The sequence below is a fragment of the Melospiza georgiana genome, chromosome 10 (genome assembly GCF_028018845.1).
Source record: "Melospiza georgiana isolate bMelGeo1 chromosome 10, bMelGeo1.pri, whole genome shotgun sequence".
Classification (NCBI taxonomy): Eukaryota; Metazoa; Chordata; class Aves; order Passeriformes; family Passerellidae; genus Melospiza; species Melospiza georgiana.
The window spans coordinates 24,143,664-24,160,844 of NC_080439.1; the positions used below are offsets into that span (position 1 = coordinate 24,143,664).

A 17,181-nucleotide genomic window follows, 5' to 3' on the forward strand; every position below is an offset into this window, starting at 1 on the left:
TTTGCCATGCCTGTCTGCTTTCTGCAAAGCTTTTGCAGGGGTGGGAGCACATGCTGTCCAACAAGTGGTGAGCAACAGGTCAGCTGCACACAGGGAAAACTTGTGTGGCACAGCAGCAGGCAGAAGACGCACCCTGTATCGTGGGCATTTACTCCTTGTAAAACACCTCTGGCTCTCTGTAGTTATCTGGAGATATCTCCTGCCAAGTGAACCCAAAGATATTTATAGTGCAAGCTTCAGCAATAGGACAAAGGCAGGTTGGCAAACAAAGGGACTTTGAAATATAAGGAGAACCAAAATATGCTCTGGAGCACATTTATTTTGGAATCAATAGGAGAAGGTTAAATAATAATAGTGAATGTTTCCAGGGTGGGTCACGTTAAAAAGCAAAGAAAGCAGAGCATGTTCACAGTGCTGTGAGACTGTTCTCTGTGTGCTGAGTTTGAGTTATAGAGATAAATAATAAAAACTTTGCTTCCCACTGATTTAGAGTGTGGTGGCGCTGAGCACCACGCAGCACCTGCTGAGTACCTTACAAACACCTGCAGAAAGCTGAGATAAATGCTACTTCAAAAGGAATTGAAGCTGCTTGGAGCTCAAGAATGGAAACAATTCTATATTCAATTCACAAAGTTGTGTAAAATTAACCAATTTCAGCTATGGGTGTGATTTCCCCCTGCTTTCTGCCTGTGTTTCCCCAGTCCCCCTGAGCTGTGTGGAGGCTGTGGTGTCGCAGCAGGGTTGGGGCCATCCTGCTCAGACACGCTGTGCCTCGCCCGGGCTGGGAGCGCACAGAGCGCTGTCTGGACGTGTCCCAGTTTAATTAACACAGCTCTCCCCACTGCTGCTCCTCAGGGAGCTCAGGCACGGGGCTCTTCCTCCCCTCCTCTCCTCCTGGGGGCAATCCCCTCACCTTCCCCTTGGTTTCTACAGCCTGTGCAGGGAGCCTGCCTGGAGGGCAGCTTTGGTGAACGCATGGTGTCTCCTTGCAGGGACGTCCGTGTTTCAGGCACACCTCCTGCCTGAATCCTGCTGGCAGCAGGCTGGGAGGTCAGAGATCCTCAGGGCTGCACTGATTTGACTCAGTTTCCCACAGCAGGGTGTTTGTAAAGGGCTGTTGGAGGCCTTGCCTGAGCCTGCCAGCCCTGGCGGGTAATGGCGCCCAGAGGAAATGGCGGCAGTGCTCGTGTTGTGGAGTGTGAGGCCTCTGAGCATGGCCAGGACCTCACCACCAAAATTCACCATCAACTGGTGAATTCACCATCAGCTGAGGAGGTAAAGGCACTTCTGGAAATGGCTGGGATCCCCTGGGATCCATTTCTTTGTTGATTGGCTTTTTCAGAGAGGTCAGGCCCTGTAAAGGCCTCACTTTGTCCTGAGGGCATCGAGGCCCTCATGGACAGATGCATCCCACAGTAAAATTGCTGTGCACAAAACTTCCGTCCTTGCCAGAAATCCTGTGGCAGCAGAAATGGGATGGAAAAGGCTGGACAAGAAAAAAGTTTTTATAATTTGCCGTGACAGGAATCAAAGCCATGTCTTGTCAAAAAATTCCAGCTCCCTTTTCCTGCCTGTCTGTCACATGTCAGCAGCCCTGACGTTGTACAGATAAATAGAGCTCTACAGAAAGGAGCCCAGGGAACGACTCAGAACAATCCAGTGAGGGAAGGAGAGGCTCAGGCAAGCCCTGAAACTGAGCTTGCATTTGGTGTAGCATGTAGCCCCACATTTCTCTTCACAGAGAAAAGCAAGGCACAATTCTTCCCAATATCCTTACCTCATTTGCTGTGCCTGTGTTTGTGCCAAAGCAGAATGTGGAGATTGTTTACCCACAGTTATAGGGTTTTGTTTCCTTGGCCTGTCAGGGCCAGGTGTCTGTGTGTGTGTTTGTGTCAGGGCTGTTGGTGACAGTCACAGATTCTGGGCAGTTCTGAGCTGTGGAGTGCTTGGCAGATTCAGTTTAGATGCAGTGTAACATAGTGTAATATAGTATATATTAGAATAATATAGAATAATAAAGTAATTAATTAGCCTTCTGATAAGATGGAGTCAGATGCATCATTCTCTCCCCTCATCAGGGGTTGCCTGTGAAATTCAGTAGTGGCAAGCATGGAGCCACATGATATTTATTTTTGACTCTTGAGGTTTTACATTGAAGCAAGTTGCTGCTTTTCCTGCTGATTTGGGCACTGGTGGGGACAGAGAGTGGGCACGAAGGGAGACAGGCAGCCCCAGGACACACCACTCTGACACTCCTCTCAGCTGGCAGCACAGCACAGGGCTGGAGATGGGAGTTTGTCTCCTACAGAAGGTGGTGAGCAGCAATTTCTGTCACATAGACAGGAGGCCTGGCAGTGCGGATGCCCACGGTAACCCGTTTGCCAAGGACAGGCTCACCCCACACCCTGCAGAGGTTGCTCAAGGGTCATCTGTGAGCAGGACAAGGGCCAGCAAAATACAAACTCATCCTGAATGGCTTCTGCCTAAAATGCATCAACTACAGAACACTCCGTTGGTCTAAGGCTGCTAATGAGATAACTTTAACAAGGGTAGGACACATACCCGGTTTCAGAGACCCTTTACCACCCATTTGCTAAGAGCTTTACATTGGAAATAGCTAAGGACTTTGTGGGTAACTCTGGAGGCTGTGCAGGTTCAGGATTTGAAGCTGTTTAGACACACAAGATAAAACAAAATTTTAAAGATGTTTGGGCTCAGCTGTGACATTAAGACAGCAGTCCTGTAAAAGTGCCAGCAAAATCATTGGCAATCCTAATCAAATTATCTTAAATATTGTAACTGCTTGGTAATTGGTTTATCTCAGAACATGCTTGGAACAAGAGGGGTATTTTATTTAATTTTTTTAATAAATGTTTTAATTCAAATGAATTCTTATTGCTTGGGTAAGGGGAAACATAGGGTGTGTTTGCAAGTGGATGTGTTTTTGTAAGGACTCATATGAACTTGAGCAATTATTTTTTAAATGTTGCTGACTTTGCCTAGGTGAGCACTTGCTTCTCCACAGTAAAGAAATTGCAGAGGGCAGGAGAAACTCCACACTGGAGAATTTTTCAATTTGACTGCTGAGTCTTCTTACCTTTCCTGTTCTTCCTTATAGAAAAGGGTGATTTTCAATCAGTGATTGTCAGAGCAACCTTTTTGGGGTGCTCTTGTCTCTTTCCAGGAGATAAATTTTTCACTGAAAATTTCAATACATGTGGAAGGGAATTAGCCACCCAAATTCCACTGACATTCATCACATCTCTGTCTCTTGAAAACTTTCCACTAGCCTCACCTCTCTGCTTAAGGAAATGCCTTCTCATGCTACATTTGGTAGGGCAGGGAGCACTTTGGAGTTGTTTCTTTTTTTCCTTACAAAGCAGTTTCAAATGGCTGTGCTAATGTACATATTAAGTCTAATGAGTACAGCTGTCATTTAATCAGACTTTCATGTCTTCTGGGATTCTAGGCAGAGATGGATTCTAGGACAGACTTTGAGCAGGAGATTTTCCCTTCTCCTTGCTCCAAATATGATTTTTTTTTCCCTTGCTTTTTCTTCCCTTGTCAGTTTCTCGGCTGTTTTAATGACCTGGGAAGGCCCGGGGTGGCCTTGGGCAGCCCACGCTTCAAAGGACGAGAAGAGGCTTCTGATCTTTTCTCGGTCTCGGTGTTTATTAGTTTTTTATCTAAAAGATTTTCTCTCGGCCCGACAGAGGTCTGCACAGCAGCCAGCCATGAGCACACTGAGAGCCCCCGGGGCGGTCACCTATCTTTATACTCAAAACTACATATACAATATTTACCTATTTCCCCAATACCTTTTACCCTTATTGACCAGTGCACTTTTAGTAATAACCAATCCCAAAGTGCCAACATCACCACAGAAGATGGAGGCCAAGAAGAAGAAGAAGAAGAAGGACAGGACACGCCCCAATTCCTCCATCTTACTTCTTTAGACCCCCCTGTACAGAAATCCTAAACCCTGTGTTTCACACTCTAATTAACTTATCCCTTCACCATTCACCCCAGTGAAATCCTCCCATCCTCATACAGGTGTCGTCTCCCGTGCAGGATCAAAGTCCAGCCACCAGACACTTCTGGCAACATTCCAGGACCTCCGAGCCCCCCAAGGGTGGTCTCGGTCACTCTGCACATCAGTCCTGAGGTGCTGAGATCCCACATTCCCTCACAGTCAACAATGAGAAAATTTGTGCCTGCCTTGATACCAACCACTGTATCAAAGCAGAAGAACTCAAATTAAGTGGTAAATTTGACAGAAAGACCTGATGCAGATCCAGGTTACCAGGGAGCTGGGATATTTTTAAGCTGAGACTGTCCAGCATTAAGTTCTCCCTTTTCCAGACCTGGCTATTAAACAGCATTTTCTCTCATTTTAGGGGAGCACCTGCGAATCTGCCCACAGGGCTACACCTGCTGTACCAGCGAGATGGAGGAGAACTTTGCAAACAAAAGCCGAAGTGAATTTGAAGCCATGATGAAAGAGGCTGGTCGCTCTGTGCAGGCCATCCTAACAGCACAGCACAGGAGCTTTGACAGTAAGTAAAACCTGCCTGCTTGCTCTGCTCAGGATCCACTCACTGCTCACTTTTCCAGGCACTGTTGGAGCCAGGAGTTGTGTTTGACACGTTTTTCTCTGCATCTCACTCAACACTTTGTGTGAAGCATTGAGTTGCTGGAATTGTAGGAGTTGTACCTCTGGCAGGGTTTCTGTAAGACCAAGGCATTTTGAGATCTCCATTTCAGAGCAGCCACTGGAGGAGCCTGGCAGACCCTGGTGTGCCTTGGCACTGACACAGCTGGGACAGGCGTGCTGAAATCAGCTCCTGCCACAGCACAGTAGCATTTGAGGCAGTGATGTAAAACCTGGCACTGTGCCTTGAACTGTAAGCTGAACAATATTGCAAAGGTGACTGGATAGGCCTCAGTAGGTGGGGAGAGTTTAAGGAAACATGGATTTTTCTTGTCCTTTCCATGTAGGTTGCAAGTGAAAATAAGGTTAGTACGTATTGGATCCTATAACTGTCAGTTTCATACAAACATCAGGAAATGTTACAGAGCAGGAAAGCTCTTAGAGATTGTGGTACATAAGATGTTGTGGAGAAACATTTTCTCCAAAGTCCAGTATCCCTCCTAACCTAAGCAAAGGCTAAGGATGGCTCTCCTACTTTTATTGTTCCCTGAAAAATCCATTTTGCAGTGCACAGTGAGCCTGGAGGTCTGAAGGCCACTGTAAATAAATGGTTTACTGACAAAATTGAGATGACCTGTGATTCAGCAACTGTATCCATTATCAGATTTTGAAGAAGGTCAGACACTTAGAATCATGGCCCTCCTAACTTTATCAAACAGTCATCATCACAGAGTTACCGTGAAAAGGAGTTGGGAAAAGAAGCTGTAATAGCCAGAAAGGTGGAACTGGAAATTCAAGTAGTAAATAATAGATCTAAAGAAATAAGCCTGACCTTCAGGCTTATAACCAAGATGATGAAGTGCTTTTACACTAAATAGGAAGAAAAGGCAGTGCATCTCTGCAAAAGGCATTGTGTGCGTGGCCAAGGTTGGCCACAGCAAAGGCATTCCTTCATAAGCTCAAAATTAATTGATTTTCACCTGCTTTAAAAGGTGACAATCAGGATTTTTCAAAGAGCCTGACAATGGTGGTTGCTCAGACTGATGTCTGAATGGGACCTGACGTAGCTACTGCTGAGCACAGTCCCCAAGCTCTGAAATCCAGCCCTCCACAGGGGTTAGTGCTTGGCACCCTCTCTCTCCACTCCCTGTCACTGCACTGGCTGCTGTATCTGCTCTTTATTTTCACCACAGCCACTCCAAAGAGCAGAGTTCTGCATCTGACATGTAAGGGAGTGCAAAATTTGATGGAAGTGTTGAGGATTATACTAATAAGCAGAAATTTCCTAGTGGGGAACTGGTTTAGTCTAAGTGTGATGTTTTGGTGGATTAATAATAATAATAATAACAGTAGTAAGAGTAACAGTAAGCAAAACAAAGTATATAAAAGGGGGATGCTTGTGTTGTCAGTTAGAGCCATTTGGTTTTATTCCCCAGTATTTTATTTTATTTTGGTTTTATTCTCCAGAATTTTACTAAGATAGAGCTTTATTTCTGTGGTGCATACCCAAGTTTCTTCTAAGTATCAAACAAAGTAAATGTTCAATAAGCCAAGTATTACTTTTACAGACCATAATGCACAGATCATTGGTGTTCTGTAGTGGGAACAACCTCACTTGAGCCCACAGGCCAGGAAGATGTCTCCTGCTCCCATTATACCCTTTTCATGTGCTTAACTACCCTTGTAATCAATGCAGAGTTCATAATTTATGCAAGACATGATTAAAAAAATCATCATATTGTGTCTCAGTTTCAAGCATGACTTTACCTTTAAATAGTACTATTAATTTTTCTTTAGCTACTGCATAAATGGTTTGAAATTGAGGGAGTTCTGGTGATGGGGCAATGGGATCACCTCAGCTCCTGAAACAATGCCACAGAAACTGCCCTAGCTTCCAGGAAATGTTATTAATCTCACAGTTAACAAGACTTTTTCAGGTAGTGCTGCTTAGAGCTGTTCAATAAAGGAGCTTTTTATGTCACATGGATGAGTTCTAGTCTTGCTGGCACTGGATGCCTGATTTTGTTGGATTTCCTCAGCAGCAGCTTGGAGTGCAGCTTTTGGGGTTTCAGAGGTATCAATGCACAGCTTGTCCTCACATTAGTGATTTCATTTGGCCTTAGGAGGATGGGGATGTCCAACCCTTTCTCAAAGTATTTGTAGCCTGGAGATCAGATTATTCATGTATTCTCTGCTAGCAGGTGTGGCACACTGAACTTCAGGCCTGGAGCTGTCTTATTTTTGGATTGATCACAGCAAATCTCGTGCCTGTAATCTCACTGCTGATCATGGCAATCATCTCTACTTGTAAATTCCCCAAGCTCCAGACAGAAAATAGCAAGGCCACAGCAATCTGCCTCTGAAGTAATGTTCTCCATGCCTGTGGTCAACATTTTGCTTTGGAGAGTAATTCATCCTTGCAGGTTGTGGTCTGTAAAGCCCTAAATTGTCAGCACGCCTCTGCTCTGAGCTGCAGCTTTGTGTTGTTGCAAGGAATTACAGAGGCTGTGGTTTCAGTCTCCCTGGCTGCTTTTGGGGCAAACATTCTGTGTCCAAGAGCTGAGTGCCCTTTATCTCATACAATAGAGAAAATGCACGTGTGAGAGACAGATGAGATGCAATAGGTGCAGCTCTGTATTCAAAATGAGGAATAGGATCTATAGTCTGAGTGCTCTCTCTGCACAGCAGAGGACACATGGCTGGAGATGCCCTTCCTCCAGGATCTGCCAGGGCTAAATTTAAACAGCCTGTGCTATTGCTTAGCTGCTTACCAGCACATTTGTTGGTTGGCTTTATGTTACTGTAGTTAGCAGAATTTGGAGACATCAGTTGCAAGCTATACATGTGGTCATAGGCTTGCTGTTAACCTTTTAAGTGGAAAGGTAGCATTTTGCTCTACAACCAATTGGCTTTATTTAAAAAAAAGAAAAAAAGAGCCAAAAGCACAGACCATGAGTGATGGGAGCATATGCTTTTGATAACTCAGTGCTAGGGAGGATGTTGTGGTCAGAGTAGAAATATTTCATTTAGAGGATTAAAGGCACAAAATCTTTGTTAATTCTGATGGCCCAGGGCTCTTGGTCAGACAGGGAGGGAAATGTAGGTACTTGGGAGCAGGGCCTGTACCAGAGTCCTGCTGTTAGGTTGGTTTTGGTTGACATTTATTTGCCTGAAAAAAACCTATATATAGCCTATATTTAGAAAGAAAAACATGAATAATAAAATTAAAAACAAGCTAGGGGTCTTAACGGGAGCTGAGATACAGCCTCTGTTGAGACTCATCCTAAATACTGTTTTAAAGGTGCTTCCAGCATTGATTGCAGAGTGTGCTTCTTTTCAAACTGGTATCTTGTCAGTGAATGGGGAAATTTCAGTATCTATTATTAAAAAATGAAATACCTTGACAAGGAGCTTTGTCCATGCAGTGGTTCAGGATACAGATGTGAGCTGGCTGTGCCCCGTCTGACAGCTGCAGAACAGGACTGGCTCTTCAGGTGTGCTGGGACAGAGTTACAAACACTGCTCAGGTCTGGGGGAGATTCCTGTGGAAAATGAGGTTTTTTTGCTTATTAACAGCTGCATGTCAGTGTTGCTCACAGTCATCAGAATTCTGAGCTCCTGTCCTTCCCAGTACAAATTAAACTCGTACTGCCATACTCTGTTGCAGCAAGGAGCCTGGAAAAGCTTTTGGGCTGTTCAGGAGAGGCTCTGGCAGTGATTTGTGTGCGTGGTCAGAGCAGTCCCTTCCCAAGGCCGGGCACTCAGGGGTGGCTGCAGAGGGCTGCAAAGAGGGAGCAAGAGCAAGCGGTGCTTGGAGTGACACTGAGGGGCGGCAAGCAGCAAGGAACAAGGCTGTTTTTCTAATCTTTGTGAAAGCTCAGTTGTTGAGAGTATAATCTTTGTCTGTCTCTCCATTTTCTCCCTTTTCCCCCACTTAAATCACTTTTTAATAATGCTGCAATGTTGCGCCAGTCTTTCCTTTTGGTGCACTTAGCAAGCAGTCCCTGTGTGACTGCTGACCTTTAGCTGTGAGCCAGGAAATCTGTCCTTTCAGAATTGTTTCATGTTTTCAGGAAATATCAACAAGCCAAAACAAAAAAACCTTGGCTTTAAGTCCACACTGCACAAGCTAAAAATGATTTGTAGCTCTCATAAAATCTGTGATTTTTAAGCTGTGACAATCAAATGCAGATTAAAAATTTTGTGGTTTATATCTGGCTGGTCATTGGAAAGCTGATGTCATGTAAAAGCTTTCTTAATGCTCAGTCTTGGTAGCTGGAAACTGCATATGCAGAAACACAGACCATGCAGATAATTAACATCACTTGAGAGTTAGTTTCAAACAGTTACATATTTCTTATGAAGATGAATCATTGTTTTAAATGTTACAAGGTGGGAAACGTCCTAGAATCTGTTACACACTGATGGTTAAAATTTTACAGATTTCTAAAGGTCCCTTGTTTAAAGTTCAACCAAATGTGTCTTTGTCAGAGGAACTGAGTTATATAACCCTCAGTACCTACAGCTGCAGCCCCTAAGAGCACTGTTGGAGAGAGGCATATATGAACATTTTTGTTTTACATTCTTATATACTGTGAATGCTTAAGGAGTCTGATCAGGAGGTTGTGGAGTAAGCCCAGCAGGCAGAGCTCTGTTCTGGACTACAAAATCCAGACAAGAATCTGAATTTTGCTGGCATTTTCTCAGTTGATGGGACCATGGACCAAGCCCTGATGACCTGAAATTTTAAAGTATCTGAATTTGGTGGCCCATGCATGAAAGAGAGATGCAGGACTTCTCTGTGCAGGAAATGATGGACACAAGACCTGAGCAAGGGTTTTCTGGGCCATCAGGGCTGCAGTGCCTGTGTCCCCAGACGTGTTGTTCCAAAATCACTGCTCCACACTTGCCATGTGCTGCTGCCACTGCTCTTGGCCCTGGTTGTTTCCTGGAGGCATCACATGGTTTGGTGAGGTGCTGTCTAAAAGGTACTGTTTATTTAGAAACAGGGAAGAAGTGTTGTGCCTTAAAATGTGGAAATGCTGCTGTGATTAGCAATCAGTCCCTTTGTTTCAGAGGCTGTGGAAGGGAGCACTTGTGGAGTGAGCAGAATTGCTCCAGCAGTCACGGGCTGCTCTCTGTGAGCTGCCTGCTCCCTCTGCCCCTGGCACCAGCACTGGCTGCTCCCTAGGGCCAGCAATTTGAGTTAGGACTTCAAATGTATTGCTTTTGATCCAGAAACCCCTAATTGCCCGGGAACACTCTTTCTTGTGGTGACTCCCCAGGCCAGGGCTCTGCCCTGGAATTGTGGCGTGTGGCTCAGTTGGTGGCCTTGGCCATGGGCTCAGCACTGTGGGAGAGCTCTGACCTCTGCAGCATCCTTGGGCAGATGGGAGGCAGCAGGCTCAGCTGTGCCTCTGGATTTGTGCTGGGGACATGGCATGGCTTCCATAGCTCACCTGAGCTTGGTTTGTCCTAGCATCAATCTTGCATTGGCTGCCTGCTGTCTCCCAGCTGAACATCCACTATGAAACAGTGCCTGTGCATGGGCATGTTTTTCCAAATGGAAAAGAATGAGTGGGCCTAGAACATTTCAGCTCCTGAACAAAAAGCTGGTAGAGTCAGGGAGACTGAGTTAGGGGGGGGACTTAAGGACAGGAAGATGCTTGATCATCTTTTTTTAGTGGCGTGACAAAGGAATAGGAGGAAAAGAAACCTGGGAATGAGTCTCTTTCACTGAGTATTCATCACCTGCACTGCATTTTTGTGACAGGCCAGGGGCAACCTTTTTGGTAAAATTGCACTACTAAAACACCATTGTTTTGTGCCTCTTTCTGCACAGTGCTTGGGCAGCATCATTCAGAAAAAGCCCTTTTGTCCTACAGCTTTACCTCTGGGATGTGTTATCAAAAGGATTTAGAGTCCATCACAGATGATTCCTCTGGCTCCCATCGACTTCCTTCCCTTAGGGTTGATTTGAGGATGATACAGACAAAGAGAGCACCTCCTTTAAGCTGAAATAAAAAAGCAGAGTCTCAGGTGGATCCAGGATAGAGGAACAAATATGGGGGTTCCCTTGGAGGTGTCCATAGGAAAAAGGCAGCAAACAGCCATGCTCACTTCATACATTGTTCCCCCCAAGGAACCACCTTAAAAACAGCCCAGCACAAGACAGGATTGATGCTAGCCAGGCTGTCACTCCCCCACAGTGAGAGTCCAGAGAAAGGAGATGCTTTCATGTGTGGTGCTGAGCATCTCATTTGGTATTTATGGGTTCCTGGAATGGGGTGTGGTGTCTGCAGAGGTGCATTCCTGGGCAGACAAGATTAATCCTGACAGGTCTCTGCCTCGGGGAAGCAAACGTTTAGGCTCACCTGTAACAGCTCCAGCACCTGGAGTTTTCTCTCTCCTTACAGCCACTTCTCCTCACATACAATCTGGAAGGCTCTGCTCTGTGCTGCAGGGTATATTGCAATGTTTGTGCAGCACTTTGCTTAACAGATGGCATAGGCACAATATTTTCTTTTATTGAAAGAAAAGAAAACAAAACTGGAGTGGCTGGGATGAGAGCACTGCACTGGGGTGCCTCATGCAAGGGCCTGCACACCCCAAGAGATGAGCTGCTTCATCCTTGCAAAAGTCAGGTTAGGTGGAAAAGGTACATCAGGCATCTGAGTTTCAGCAGCTGTCACCATGTTTTGTCACACACTCAAAAAATCTGCTCAGAGAACAGTGAAATGTGCATCTGCTTGGGGGCATAAAAGAAAGCACCTGCTCTTCTGAGATAGGGATAACACAGGCATATTTTGCAAGAAATTAGTGATGCCCAGATAGTAATCTCAGAAGAAGGTGTTGACAGAGTTTATTTTAACATTCAGGACACAGTGCATGAATCTCTTTGAAAGCCTCTGATTTCCCAGAGCAAGCAGCCAAGCAGCCTAACTTTTATCCCAGATGCTGGTGTTGCCCCCAGTGGCTGCAGAGCCACACTCCCAGATGGCTGGATGGAAGTCAGGGCAGGGAATGGGAGATGAGCAGCTGAGCTTTCTCTGCAGAAGAGCCTGAGTCTTGAACCACTTTGTGCTCAGCCATTTTCTACCTGGTCTGCTGGCTTCACGTGAAGCAGTTGTCACTCTTCATCTTTCTGATGCCCAGTGTTTCTCCTAAGAGGAAAATAATGGGATTTCCTGGGCTGCTTTTATTGCAAAGAAGTTTAGGTGCTCTGAATCAGCTCTTGAGGGGATATTTTTGCTCCAACTTGATGTTTGACAAGAATTTAGTCTCTGTTCCCAGCCAGGTGCTGTGGATATTTGGGAGCATGGGGGGCTCCAGCAACAAGATGCTGTCCCCACCTAGAGATCAGCAAACACAATGAGCTGGGAAATATGCTACTGAAATATGTGGCATGTCCTGACATAGGAGCTTAGTTATTTTGAGTACTTCAAGGTATCTGTTCTCATTTGAGATGATAAAAGTACTTTGTTCTGTCTCACCAGAAGGGCTTGCAGCAAGCTGTTGATTCTGCTTTATTAATTATTGCCATTGAAGCAGCATAGAGCCAAGAAGTGCTGTAATGCACTGCAGGGCATCCTGCCTGTCTGAGCCTCAACCTATGATCCAAGGACTTGGTTTGAAAACAAAAATAAACAGACAAACATCTGGTTTGGAGAATTGGAGGGAAGACATGAGTGGAAGGTCATAGCATAGGTTTGTGCCAGAGATGGGAACAGAGCTCAAGTCCCTGGGTGTTGAGTGAGGTGCAGGAGCACCTCTAGTCCATAAAACAGTGATCCTCTTCTAGTAAGACACCAAAAAACATCATGTCATTCCCTGTCTTACAGGGATATCAACTCTGTTCTCAGCACCCCAGCCTAAGAGGGAGCAAGCACTGCCTCTAAATGCTCTCTGGTCATTGGTATTTGTGTTTTTTCTGGGTAAGGCCCCTTCTGAAGTGGAAGTAATGATCCAAATCATGAGGGAGGTCTGCAAACAGCTTGTCTTGATGGGGGCAAGTGTATAGGAGTTTTTTGGTGTCAGGTAACCTGTTGTGATTAGAGGAGTTGATCTGGGTTTTGGAGTGTAATGTGTGTACCAGTAGTGCCAATGAGAGCTTGAAGATGATGGCTGCCTATGAAAAACAGGCTGAGAATTGATTGTCTGCGGGGAGACTCAAAGATAATCCTTTTTTGTGGTTACAAGAGGCTGAATACCTTCCCTGATGAACATTTCACCTTTGTATTTTCTATAGCTGCTTATGGATGTAAACTGTTCACTTATCCCCCCCTCCCATCCTTATTTTGTTTTCTCCCTTCAGGCAAATACAGCTTCTTGCATTTAAAAGCACAGTTAAACTGGTGTAATGTGTGCAGAGCTTTTTCCAGTGCCTCACTTCCTGTCCAGACAATGTTGGGATATCTTAATTCTATTTCTTGTATTTTCAGAAATTACCCATGGTAGAGGGAAAGAAAACTCTCATTTTACCCAGCAGTTCATAGCTACTTCTGAAGCAACCAGATGATGTTGCATAATTCTCATTAAACCTGTAGACTTGGCCAAGACACCAATGGGCTGAGTTTGTGTCACTGCAAAGGAAAGTAGAAATCAGGAATCCCAGCTTCTCTCAGGCCTGATATTACAAAATGTGAGTGCAGCATCAGGTGCTCTGAGGTGGTGACCCAGGCAGGATTAACAATGGGTTTTACTTCAGCTTGGTTGGGATCTTTAGGAGAGTGCATGGGAAAAAAGATTGAGGGATTTTAAAGATTTGTCTTTAGTAATACTCCTCCTAATCCACAGCTTTCCCAGCAGGATCTCCCCTTTGCAGGAAGTTGTTTTACACTGCTCAGCAGTGATTCCTGCTGACCAAGGGGCAACATCAGCACACTCTTCACCCCCAGGCTGGAGAGAAACAGTGAGCTGTTCATTAGTAGAGAAAATAAAAAGGATTCAGTTTTTCTCTCTGAAGCACCTTGTTATTGATTACCCACCTTTGTTTTTGCATGTAGTGCTGGAACTCGTTTCAGTTTGTCTTAGCTCCATCTCCAAGCAGTACATTTTCACTTTAGTCACTATATCTGCCTTTTATTTTTCAAAGCAGTACAGTTAAGATTGTGAATCCATTTAACCTCAGTGGCTTAGAGATGCTGATAAAGGCAGAGGGTTATATAAAGGAATATATATTTATATGTATGTATGTAATAGATGTGTGTATTTCAGTTGTGTTCTTTTGTAGGTGTTGCTGGGAATGAATATTATGGTATTTTTACATGTTGAGAGGTAACAAGCTTGTTAATTTGACTTTGGAATACCACAAATATCTAGTTAAATGTGAATGCTAAATTGTGGGTCTCCAGCTGTTCTTAAACAGAAAGGAAGCTCCAAATGAAGGAGACATCAGATACAAAAAAGAGGAGCAACCTTACTGTGAGTTTGAGGGGGATTCAATTTTTTGGTTTTCACTTCCAGTAGGGTTTATAAAGAAATGCAGCCCATGGTGACTGTCTGTGCTCTGCAGGGTCCCAAGCTGTATGGTAATGATAAAATAAACAAACCCCAGCACTCCCAACCTCCCTCCCAAAACCTGAACCAGCTGTGAGCTGGGGATCAGCCTGTAGGTTAATCAAGGCTTGGGGAAATATGTTTGTTACAATTTGAGTATAGAGTTTGGATTCAGCTTTTAGTGTTCTGGAGATAATTGAGCAGCTTCCTACAGCCCCAGCAGTAGAACAATTCCCTTGTAAAATGCAGCCTTGTTTTAATGCTGCTAAAAATGAATCAATTAGTCCTCAAGGAGTAATGAATGCCAATAAAAGTATTGTGTGGCAGCATGTAGTAAACTTCTTGTGGAGGAAATGGCTGGAATTGACTTTTCTGAGAGCAGGATTTCAGCTCTCTTCTGATGCACCCAGGCTCTGCTCCTGCCCTCCAGGTCATTAAGAAAGGCAAGGGCTTAGGTGGAAATAACCAAGAATAATGGATAGCCTCAATTTGCTGGCCTTGTGCTTTATTTGTGACATCTGAGGGCAAAGTGGAGCATCCTGTTTGTCATGGTGCCCTGTAAATAAGGACTTGTCAGTGTCTGCTCTCCAGTTCTGGCTCACAGGTAATAATGAGAGGGGTAGGGTTCCTCCTCCTGCTCTGGTGCTGAGTGCTTAGGCTGGAGCAGGGGCTGATCCTCCTCCTTCCCACCTGCAGGTGAGCAGCAGAGCTGTAGCCATGAAAAATACAGCCAGTATTTTACATGTCAGCCTGGATTGCTGCAGCTCTGAAAATACACGGCTGAGCTTTGTCCAGCTTGACGAGCCCTTTGAGAGCAACATTACCTTGTTTCTGCAGGATTTGGCCTCCTGTGCCTTTTGTATCTGCCATACAGCTCTCAGCCAGGTTGGAGAGGACAAGGCTGAGCTAAGCCAGCCCAGCTTTCCTCTCATCCCCCTTCACTGCAGGTCACAGTGAAGCCCATCCCAGTGGTGCCTCTGCCTTCCTGGTGCTGCCTGACTGTCACCAGCAGGCCCCTGAACTGCTGCACAGCCCAGCTTCTGTTTGATCATATCAAACGCTAATCAGCAGATAAGAAACACTAAATATTTTTATGTTTCCGTACTCCATATCAAGAAAGCCAGAAGGCAAAACACAAGAACTGAGATTTTTTTTTTTTATTTTTTTTAGTTAAATTTGTGCCTCCCTCTCTGGCACAAATAAACTATTGATATTTACTCTTCATGAATGTGATCCTCCACTGTTTTTCTCCCTCCCAGGCCCCTTGCCTCTTGCAGGACACATGAGAGATGATGTCTGCTGAATCATCACCATTCATTAGGTAGCATGGTGCATTATTTACTGTACATCAGCCAAATCCTACACTCAGAAATAATTATTAATTTCCTCATAAGCTAATTAAAGATCATATCATAAAGCATGTGCATCAGGAAGCTGAATTAAGGTTTCAGCAGCAGTTTGAATTTTCTCAGATCCCTCAGTCTGGGGGTGTTGGGCTTTGCAGTAATAAGGCAGCCTTGAGTGGAGTCTTTAAAATCTCATGTAAGGCCCCATTTGCAGCAGGAGGTGCCAGCCTGGCTCCCTCCCTGCCATCACTGCCCACTCCAGCATGCCAGGGCCCAGCAGCTTCTGGGGGAAAGCAAAGCAAGGGCAGCTGGTCCTGTTGTAAAGCACCAACTCCTTTCCCTCATCTCAGCCTCACACACAAGTAATGTTTTCGGCTGATCTTCCCTAACATTCATCTCAAAGCAGATTCCCAGCATGAAAGGTTGGTGTAAGATGTGCCAGGTAGGTTTGTTGTGAGGTGTATAATTACACTGGGAGCTTTTCAGTCTGCTCATCTGGAATTTGCATCGAGTATGATTAGTTAAGTGGAGACCTCTTTATTTGATTACCCCTTTTTTGTTGTTGTCTAAAAGAGAAAATGACACAGTTAGGCAGGAAAAGCTTCAGAGAGGGCTGATCTCTTTATTATATGTTTCTTTGGTGTTTGGCACAGTGTGGTTAAAAGCTTCCAGTTCTATAATAACAGTTATAATGAATGTGCATTGCCAGTGAAATTGTACTTCAAACATCACAGGTGAACTGATACAGACTCAAACTGTTACCTAGGAAGAAAATAGCTTTTCTTTGTTGTTGCCTTTAGACTGAGATAAGCGCTTCAGCTGGAGAAGGAACAAGTACTCTTTTACATTTTTAAAGTTAATGCACAGAAAGTCTTCACTTGATTAGCAGAGGTCCTGCATAGGATGGCTGTTTCATTGCTAAGAGTTTAAGTGAGCTATAAATATATTTTATGCCCTTGTACAAGTTCAGAGGACCATGAAATATAATTAAAAGATTCTGGGCGCTGCACGCATAGGAGCAACATAGGAAATAAACGTTTGACCTTTCTTACCTTTGGTCACCAGTAAGCAATTGCTCTCTGTGCTTCTTGCTGCATTACTGCTTTGGCTTAAATACAAGATTCAGATGCCTACTGAAAATGTTGAGTGAACATTCACAATTCAGTAGTTCTTCTGTCTGGATTTTTCTCTTCTCTGGAAGGTGCAGTGAAAAATGCCAAGCTATTAGAAGCTAACAATTACTTTTAATTATGCAGACCAGCTTTGGGTATGAATGAGAAAGAGATTTGGAGTCTATTGTTATTTCCTTTTATCTCTGAAAACAAAACAAGAAATGCTAATCAAGACATTTTATACAACTGAAGCACAGTGTGTCTGAAGCAGTTCTGTTCTATTCCTAGCCAAGGGAAACTCCTTGTATATGTATCATACAGAGTAGGATCTGCCTGTGGATTAACATCCCTGAAGATTTACTGGGAAGCTGACTCACCAAACAGACTTCTCTGTAAAACTGAGCCAAGTTTTGACACTGAATAAGTTGATGTAACTGGGTTAGGACATGGCCCAGTGATTTTCAGGTTTCCACTGGGGAATACAGCTGTGACAGACTCATTCTGAAAGAAACCCAGAAAATTAAATACACAGTAACAAATATAAATTTTATCTCTTGGGGCCAAAGAAAATAGA

At 44.4% G+C, this 17,181-nt stretch overlaps 1 protein-coding gene across 1 annotated transcript in view; it reads left to right on the plus strand.

Annotated features, from left to right (window-relative positions):
• Positions 1–17,181, plus strand: part of GPC1 (glypican 1) — a 211,003-nt gene that overhangs the window by 103,025 nt on the left and 90,797 nt on the right. The window contains exon 2 of the mRNA XM_058031230.1: positions 4,398–4,556. Within this exon, the coding sequence (XP_057887213.1) occupies positions 4,398–4,556 (159 nt within the window). The remainder of the gene's footprint in view (positions 1–4,397; positions 4,557–17,181) is intronic.